Source organism: Propithecus coquereli, unplaced genomic scaffold (genome assembly GCF_000956105.1).
Source record: "Propithecus coquereli isolate 6110/MARCELLA unplaced genomic scaffold, Pcoq_1.0 Scaffold70, whole genome shotgun sequence".
Classification (NCBI taxonomy): domain Eukaryota; kingdom Metazoa; phylum Chordata; class Mammalia; order Primates; family Indriidae; genus Propithecus; species Propithecus coquereli.
Genome location: NW_012153063.1, coordinates 5,210,076 through 5,220,177, shown reverse-complemented (window position 1 = coordinate 5,220,177; position 10,102 = coordinate 5,210,076). Strand labels below are relative to the sequence as shown.

The 10,102-nt window shown below is 35.7% G+C and overlaps 1 protein-coding gene across 1 annotated transcript in view; it reads right to left on the bottom strand.

Moving 5' to 3' along the window:
• Positions 1 to 10,102, bottom strand: part of CPS1 (carbamoyl-phosphate synthase 1, mitochondrial) — a gene marked incomplete at its 3' end in the record, with an annotated part of 194,188 nt that overhangs the window by 5,014 nt on the left and 179,072 nt on the right. The window contains exons 30-32 of the mRNA XM_012661215.1: positions 9,081 to 9,257; positions 6,812 to 6,886; positions 4,166 to 4,264 (exon numbers count right to left, since the gene is read on the bottom strand). Coding sequence (XP_012516669.1) covers positions 4,166 to 4,264; positions 6,812 to 6,886; positions 9,081 to 9,257 — 351 coding nt within the window. The remainder of the gene's footprint in view (positions 1 to 4,165; positions 4,265 to 6,811; positions 6,887 to 9,080; positions 9,258 to 10,102) is intronic.

Below are 10,102 nucleotides of genomic sequence, written 5' to 3'. Positions count from 1 at the left end.
CACAATGAAAAAGTCCCTAGGGAAGAGTACTAAAATGTAATTTTTTTTCCTTTGCCATTTTAAAGTAAAATAAGTCAGCAAGTCCTCCAAGACCTGTAGACACCAGGCAGAACCTCATTATGGAGCTGTTTCAGTGTTGTCCCCCAAGTGGAAAAGATAAATATCCAACATGACAGTATTGGCAGTTCCCAGCCAGGGAACCACTCTGCCTTCTGGTCTGGGGTGTTGGCTTCCATAGGCACATTATAAACTTCTATCAAACGTGTATTGAACACTTGTGACACATAAAACAGCCTCTCTACAAAAAGAAATTACAGCTGTCAGCTTGCATCTGAGTAGCCTCAGATTTAAAAGCTGATTGAAAATACCTGTGTAAGAAACCATTTGTTACTAAAGGTGAAAAGTGCAAGCTGATTTATTTTCTTGGGAATGTTTATAAGAAAGAAAATCCTTTAAAAGTGGAACATATATATATATACATTTCCTCAATGATCATTTTCACATTAATTCAACTTCTGGTTGCAAAAAAGAAAACCAAGCTAATACTATGTGATGCCTGTGGATTCTACGGGGACGTCTGGATTGACAACTCTATGGTTGTTCCTAATGATTCTGTATTGAAGATAAAAGGTTATTCATGTCACTTGGAGTTGTCTTTTCAAATAAAATGCTTGCTTTGTGTTTCTGAGCAATGCCGAAGCGCAGATGTCAGGTTGGTGCTCGCCACTCCACAAGCATCACTGAATAGCCCAATCAGTGGGGAAAAAACAGTGAGTGCTCTTGATCTACTCTAGAGTAAATCATTTATTGTTAAAGGGTGTTCCAGAAAACTTCAAAACAAGGCAGATTGCCTACTCATAGCAACCAAAAATAAATCCTAATACGATGAAAGGTGGCTGAAAATATTACAGGAAAATCAAAGATGATTTTGTTGCCACATAAATCTGCATTATGCCTTTCTTATATTAGAAATGCCTTGGTATATGGAAAGCCTCTCAGTAGAGAAGCAGTACATGTAATAGTTACATTGACAAGGATTCTTTGACAAAATCTAAATCTTGATTCTTTTTTCACCTAAGTCCCAGTTACACAAGATTGATGTTATGAATATTTCAAACTTCCCAGGTACTTTGACCCATAGGATTTAACTTTGGAAGGGCAGAAACAGAGTCTGCATGTATAAAAAAGGAGGGTAGGAAAGAGAAGAGAAATAAAGTTAGGAAGACTGTCATATAGCAAGCATGCACATGCACGCTCACACACAGGCAAGCACACGCCATCTACTTGTTAAATATTGAGAAGTGCCTGAAACCTGCTAATAATAAATACTTATTTTAAATGTGTATTAAGTTTCCAACAATAAGAAAAATTCAGAGTCACTTTTTCTTCTACCCCATATTTCTCTCTTCCTCCAATTTCTCTTACAATCTGTTGTGCAAAATTAATGAGTCAAGGTATGTTCATTAAATTCTTCTACTCATGAAGAATTCAGGTCAGGGTGGGAAGACGAAGAGAAAAAACCTTTACCTCAAATAAATGTGACAGATACTGACCATCCTCCCCATACATATGTAGGGAATAATAAAGCAATTTAACTGCAACAATGCTGCCTACCAGGGCTCTTCCATGAGTAGAGTCTACACAACTTTATACTAAATAAATGATTACCTTAAGATATCAAAACGTAATTGTGAACTTTCTCTCTTAGAACCTCATTACATAACTCACCCTCAACTAGATGCCTTCTGTTGGATTTATTAGTCCTAATCCCATTTATATATTGGCAGTAATATTTTAGTCTTTTCAGTCTGACTTTATATGAGTTCTGACCAAGTAGGATCCCACTAAATAAAATGCTTTTCTAAAAGTACACTGCATCCTAAAATATGGAACCCTAATTACTTTATCTGCAGTTACTATGATGCTTAAGTAAAAAGTTGAGATTAGATTTGCTCCTGTTCTAAGTCCAGTCAGTGTTATTAACTCTCTAGGTAGTATTTTCTGTTATAATTTTCAGTTTAATTTATCAGACTAAGCATTTTAAAATATCACTATGAATGAAAATCCTCCATATAGTCATGGAGAGACTATACATTAACTGTTGGTCATGGCAGGTTTTTCTTGTCTCTCACAGAAAATATATCAGAAAATCATTCTTGTCCATCTCTGGAGGCTTAGGCCCCTGCCCACCAATTTTACTACGGTTGTAAATATTGTCTTAAGTATAATTTTATTAAATATTTCTTCTAAAATATTTTTAACTTTTTTATATATATAAATCCCTAACACAATGCTCTCATGTGCAGAAAGTTCTTTGCAACAATTCATGCAATTGCTGGAACGTTGATTTATTTAAAAAAGAATGCATTGAAAGGTAGAACTTTAATGGACAGAACCTCATTGCTTTAAGAAAACTCTTTTTTCTTACAAAACCCTTTTCTTTTTCCTACAAAGCAAAATTCTGTTCCCTAATGCCAAAATTACACAAATACTTCAGAGGGATCGAATTAATTTTTGCTTCACATTTCCCTGCAGCACTGGAACCAAACAAGCACAATTTTATACATCACTGCCTTCTTAGACTGGCATTTTGAAATGTTAGCACTATTATGATTAGATGTGAAGATGTGGACTAAGGGCATGGTCTCCTCTGAATGCCCCCAGGACTCACATTAAACTTTAAGCCATAACTGGAAGTTGGGCAAATATTCTCATAGTTGGGACTTAATAACACTTAATACCCATTTATAATGTGATGAGTCTCTCGTATGGTGTGATTTGTCTCTAAACTGCCATTAAGCTTCACGATTACAAGTCATCTTGTTAGCCTCTGCTCTAACTATTCACCATTGCCCTTCTGGCACCTTTGTAAAGCAAAATCCCAAGTTACTCTTTGCAGAAACTTCTCCAAAGACACTACCTGTCCAGTCTCCAGAGTCTAATTCACTAATATTAAGACACCCTAATGAGACAGCATCTATAATAATCACCCACTGGTTTGAGAATACCTGGTACTGCTCTAATTATATTTTTATTGATTTTTATGTAACCATGCAGGGTTTGAGCTTATTAAATGCACAGCAGGGGTGTTATATAAGACCATCCATTGTTTTTATAGAACCCAAAAATTACTAATCTCAGATAAAAGTGAATAACCAGTTGGAAAACAGCCAGTATTTTTTCAGGAAATTTATAAACAGAATGGTTTACACACTCTTGCAATAATCATTCCAAACAGTAATAGAAGTTTCCTGTCTATCATTTTGCCCTAAGATTTGCGTTTGACTTGCAATAATAAATCAATAATGCCTTATTCCTTATATAAAGATATTCAATTATAATTATCTCAGCCTACCTTGACCTAGAGAGATTAACAAATACTACTATTTCAAGAACTTCCACAATATACTATGGGATAAACTGACTTTTTTAGACCTGTTAAGTCACCACCCTTCATAAACTTTCAACCTAGAGAGTTAAGTTGAGGAAATTTCTCAAATAATGCTCATGTCTTCTTCAACTTTGAATCCTTGGCATTGACTAGAGATTGAAACGTGAAGAACTGAATGAATGAAAGGAAGCAAGGAAGGAGCAGTGGTCAGGAGAGAACACATATGACTTTATTTTGAGAAATGTTGGATTTGAGACATCCAGATAGAGGTATCCAGCAGCTTGTTGGAAATATGGGATAGCTGAGGATAAAGATTTAAAGATGGTAGTTAGAGATAGGAGAGTAGATTTTTGTAGACGTGGATGAGTTTGCAAAGGGGAAATTCAAGAAATAGACACAGAAAGAGAAGGTGAGACTCAACCTTATTGAAAGCCTATGTTCAGCGGCTAAGGAGGAAAAGCTAAGAGCAAAACATTTAGAAAAGACGTAACCAAAGAATAGGAGAGATTCCTTTTTTAAGGCACTCTGAATCCCATTTAGAACAAATACCCCTTCACTAGAGACTTTGTCTTTATTTATTTTAATTTTTGCATTGGTTGTTATAACAGGAGAAGGAAAAATCAGGAAACAAATAGGGAACAAATGTCCATGCTTTCTATAAATTGCTGTAAAGTAGAACATAAGCCCTCTTGTATACCACAATTAATGTCCCTGCCCCTCCTCACCACTCACAGTGTATGACTATGGGCATGCACACAGCCACATACCACTTACCTGAATTCCTATCAGGATGCCTTTCTGGGGTATCTTAAATCCTGTGGAAAGCATCGCCTTTAGGAAGGCTGTGTGAATACCTTCACCAAAGCAAGCCACCTGTTTAGGAATAAATAAAAAGATAAAATAGAGAAGGCAATAGAGAAATCAATCACCCTTACCAATACACACACATACACACAAACACACAAATGGAAAGCACTTCACTCATAGACTCCTTCTGTAGATTTTATTAATGTTGCCCAAAGACCATGCAACCTGAATCCAGGGATTAAAAGACTGGCCAGGGCAGATGTATCTTATGTTTTTAATTAAACATAATGAATGAATAAGCAATTCTTTCTCTATCCAACAACACTCAATGGAGCAACATAACTGGATTCTACTGTGAGTTATTTGGATACAAATCACAGCTTCTAGTCCATAACGTGGTGAGTTTCCAAATGTTAATATGACTTACTGTTTAAATAACAGTATATGTCGTACATACTCTGCAGCAGTGCCTGAATTCACGGGTCAGTAGCAGAAATGCATAACTGCAGATCATTGGTTTGGAGTCATTTTTACAGCTTATGAGAATGCCTTCTGAGAAATTAAATAATTCCATGAAAATCTCAAAGGAACTTGTTCTTTTTAAAAATCATTTTCATAAAATGAACCAAAATACTCTGCTACTAGTCCCGAATACCATACCATATGTGAAAAAAAAAAAAATGATTCCAAACTAATAGATACAGTAATGTTAGAGTATACAGAAGCTTCATCTAGGGAAACTGTGCTACAATATAACTACAAATCAAATAGCCACCGTAACTATAGAACAAGTGCTATATTTGAAGATGATGGGCATCAACTCTGCCACGAACATCATCATTTGGCAGAGGTACAGAACCACCATTAGGGTAAATAACACTGATGGCTAAATTCATTCTTGAAGCAAATGACTCCCTTTCTATGCAAGGAAAGTTCTCATGACTATGACTTTCAGCTGACCACCAATACATGCTAGTTTTCACTCCAGTGAACATTCTACTCAGTCAAGTACTGGCCCACTAACTCAAGTAAGTTTAACCTACATTAATGGTCTCAAATCGCACTGAAAGGAGTTGGGCAATCCCATCAAAAGTGCAGATGCAACAACACAGAAGTTTCAGCAATTTTCTATGGAACCGGAGAAAGTAGGCAAAGGTTCTAGTGAAGACTAGGACTGACATCCCCACTTTACCACTAGGAAAATGAAATTCCCTTTACCTCGGTCAGGAGCTAGAGGTTTACTTAACACTATGACAAGCCATTTGGACACTGAAAGTGTCTCTTTGAAGTATAATTGAGATTTTACTAAGGTAGAGGAGTTATTCTGATGTTAGTTATAAAACAGACCTTGTAACATTACATTTCATGATATTTGGAAATACGACTCTTTCAAATAATGGAAGAAGGATATCTTTCTTTATACTTTAGAAACATATAACAAAGAGGGAGCTAAATTTCTAATTTTTTCATATTTTTATGTTTCAACAACTCTTATAATGTGCATATGGAGGCACAATGAATATAAGCACTGGAAATAAATTTGCCATACTAGAGAAAAAAGCATGGGGGAAAATAGATCTCTCTCTGATCCGAAGCCTGGGCCAGCTGAAATCAGCACCGCTACTAGTGACCTTGGGATCAAGATGAACCTGCAACAAAGGGGCTAAGAGTTCCCGTTCGAAGAGTCCAAATACAAACAGGATAGCCATTTATTCACACTGCCTGCCTTCTTGTCTCACTCGGCTTCTCATCACAGATCTTGCTTGTAACCAGGCAACCATATAAAACATCACGTATTTGTTGCAATTAAATATTTTCCCCTTTCAGGTTTTTCTTAATACCAAGAGGAAACAATGATGCCTCACAGTCTGATGTTGCCACTCTGATGTGCACTGATGAGAATCTGAAGGTTGTATCTAGTAAGTCTGTCAAGGGCTAGGTGATTCATAAAATGTCCTGACACTGACATGCAGAGAACTTTCTAGAATCTGACAGCTCTCTGCAAGAAACACATTTCACATTCTTAAAGAAACCTCCAGCTGACACAATCCCGACACAAGTGAAGAGGGACATCCAGTGGCCAGTCCCATTATAGCTTTGAGATAATCCCCAAGAGGTTAAGGTTGCTTTAAAAGTGGTCCTGGGATTTTCCATGTATCTGCAGATTCCACAATATTTAGGTTTATGATCTTTCTAATGCTGTTATTCCACATATTGCTAATAAAAAATCAATGATCTGATTTCATGGTAGCAAGGTGGGGATGAGGTGCTGTTACAGAGAGATCTGAGAACCTTAAAATAAAAAGAAAGACACAGAAGATATTTACTTAGATGTCTAAAGAAATATAAGAAAGATGTTCTCATGTGGAAATGAATTAGGAACACATGTATTATATGCCCATGTTGAAACAGAAGTGAGAATTTAGACTCTATTCCAAAAGACAGTAAATTTTTTATTCAAAATCCTTAAGCCCTTTGAGACTTACATTAATAGCAGAAATTTGTGTTCTCCTTACTACTTACTACTTTAATTATTTTACTATATTCAGATCATAAAACCATAGATTTCAAAGTAGATTTAATGAAACCATTCATGGATCATTAACTAGTTACCTCTCCAGTGGAAGCCATTTCACATCTCAAAATAGGGTCAGCATCCCTCAACCGGGGCCAGGAAAACATTGGAGCCTGTCATAAAAAGCAGGGAGGAAAAAATGTGAGGGAAAAGTATAAATAAATGAATAAGAGAGAATTAATATATTTAGCAAATCATCTCTCTGGGGATTCATTTAGGCTATGGTAGACACGTAAAAAATCTCTTTGGTTCAAGCACATGACTTGAAAAATAGCTTTAAAACTCTGTTCCAAGAATTTCTTGAGCTTTTGGCCAAAAATCTTAGGTTAAATAACCACAAATTATTTCTGTAAATAGGTCCTGTGTGACCAGTCTAGACCAGTGTTCCTAATCTAGCCTATGCATATTCTTATTGGAGTGATTTCAAACAAAGTCTACTGGGCATTGGTCTACCCAGACACAGAGTTGAAACACATTTTTTTTCTTTGATAGGCTTTTGAAACATTTCTCCTCTTGTTCTGATCATTCAAACTTGCAACAAGCCACCTTGCCAGAAACGGCCGCCTGTAAGCCAACTTCTGAGACATTAAACTATTGTTGACACCTCTTAAAAGCTTTGAAAAACATTCTGCTTGGAAACGCTTTTGTCGAGAACTTTTATATGAACTGGAACATACAAATGCCTCTTTTTCATTTATTTTATTGGTGCAATTCACTAAGAACCAAATTCTTGTTTATGATATATGTTCATTTATCTGGTCTAGACTATTCCTTCATTGATTCTGGCACCTAAGTTATGATGGGAATTCTGGCTTGGGTTTATTTCATTGGGTTATCTTAGTCAAGTTATTATATATTCTTGCACTTCAGCTTCCCTATTTCCCCATCTGTTGACATCCACTGACTTTACTAGGACTATTACAGTTGACAATGAATAAGTAATTTGAAAAAAACTCAATTCATATACAATGATCACTAGAAAAGAAACTAGAAGATACAGAGCATTTAAAAAATTTATATCTATCAATCAATATTACTTTTAGTTTGAAATTATGTTTGTATATTCATATATTAATCTATCAGAAGAAATAGAGGCATATATTCCTATAACTATGAACAAAGAAACATGAATGTTAAATTCATATATATAATCTCTAGTGAAAAAACATTTTCAGCGCCTACTACCTGTTGGTCTCAAACAAAAATATCCCCTCTCTCTCACTTTCTCTATTAAAAGCTTTTACAATGCTTGTTTTATAGTCTCTAGGGATAAAATGCTAGTCTTCCCCCAACATGAAAAGTGACATTCTATCTAAATGTACTATAAAATTTGAGGCATCCTAAATTATTAACTTAAGCAAGATTAATAAATATTTTTTGATTCATAGCTTAACCTAAAGGTCCCATTATAAAAGTCAGAAGTCAAATTCTCATCTGTAACACAATTATCGTTGAGGTCACTAGTACATATAGGAACAGGAACCTTTTATAGGCGTTGAAAATCTGTCAATGTCACATAAATATATCACATAATATAAATTAATTTCATTGTACATTTCATCTAAAGAAATTCAAATATATTTATATATATCCCACTGATCCTCATGCCAGTCCAGCAAAGTAGTTAAATGTCATAATTATAAATATTCTGTACACAATCATACTGAGGCATCTAGAGGAGTACAATGGCTTTATTATTAAGGTATTATTAAAAAATATATATAGAGAGAGAGAGAGAGAAAGAGAAAATGGGTGAATAACCTTAAATTTTCCTGCTTATTTTTCATAAGGTACCATCAATGCTCGCTCTTACAGCACCACTGTAAACAGCAATTGCTATCTCGATTTTTCAAATGGAAAAAAAGTGCCATCAAAGAACATACAGACTAAGCAAAGGTGGTCAACATGGTAAGAATTTAACCCCATAGGATAACCACTTTTACGAGAGTCGTGCATTCCTGAAGACTTGGCACCATTCAAGCCTTATCCTAGCCAACTATATTCAGGACTTCTGCTTACCAGCTAAACCGGCACCATTGTGTCAAATGCATAAGCATAGCTTATAATTCACTCGGCTACTTGGTATTGAAGTTGCAATTCTAGATGATTTTTTGAAAGTTCAAAATGCACAACAGTTTACATAAAATTGCCGTAGTGCAACCACATTGCATTATTGAAAGGAAACAAATTTTGAGTCTGGTAGTTTAGTTAGAAGGTTTTTAAAGTAACAAGATTTTTGATGACAAATTGTTCCTTTAATTTCATTGGAACTCATAAAATGACTAATAGATGTTTTGAAAATATTACCTTAATTGCAACATAGTCAGCAGGAATTATGGGATGCTCCAATGTTGGAAGAGATTTTTCCTCAATGTTCTCTCCAATCATCACCTTGGTGGCCACATCAATGAAGTCTACCCCGAGAGTCTTGGAAACAAAGGGGAAGGATCGAGAAGCTCTCAGGTTGCATTCAATCACCTGAAGAGATAAAATTCAGGGAGAAAGAGGACAGTGAGAGCCAATAACAACAATATTAATATTATCTCTGCCACTTGGTTTCCAGCTGTTATTAACTAGAGACCAGCTCTTATTCTGCTAATCCTGTCCTTTTTCAACCCCACTGCTGAGACTTTTTCTAACTGATTTCCTTTCAGTCAGTATCTTTGAACTCTGACATTTTTTCATCCCCTTTCCCCAATTCTACCCCCACACACTGACGACAGATTTAGATTAATGCAGAGCTCAGATAATGCCACACCCCTCCTGAAATCCTTCACTGGATTTCCACTGGCAGCAGATTAAAATCTAGTCCTTGAAGGCCTTCTATCCTCTGGCTTCAATATACCCTCTCTATTTTATCTTATACCATTTTCCTAGCCTCAATCTTACTTTCTGAGTTCACCTTCCACTATTTAACTAGAAAAATGATCTCACTCAACTGACTATTCACTGTCTCCCAAAATAGATGATGTTCTATCCATGTGTAATAACCTCTGTACCATCTTTAACTTGTCAAAATCTCAGCCATCCTTTAAGGTCCAGTTCACAATACAAAATCTTCCTTGAAGTCTTTTATGATCCACCCCAGACGAGGCATGTGATGCTCAAACACATGTTCCTGCACACATGTGCACATACACTAGCAAATATTCTCTCTTTGCTCTATAATTCCAATGCCATTTTCTTTGTTCATCTCATCTAACAGCTATTATACTCTATATTATAGTTATCTACAAATTCGTCTACTTCCCAGTCCTCACTAAATTATAAGATCTTTGAGAGCAGAGACTGTGCCCTATACATCTTTGAAGCCACCATGTAACTGCATA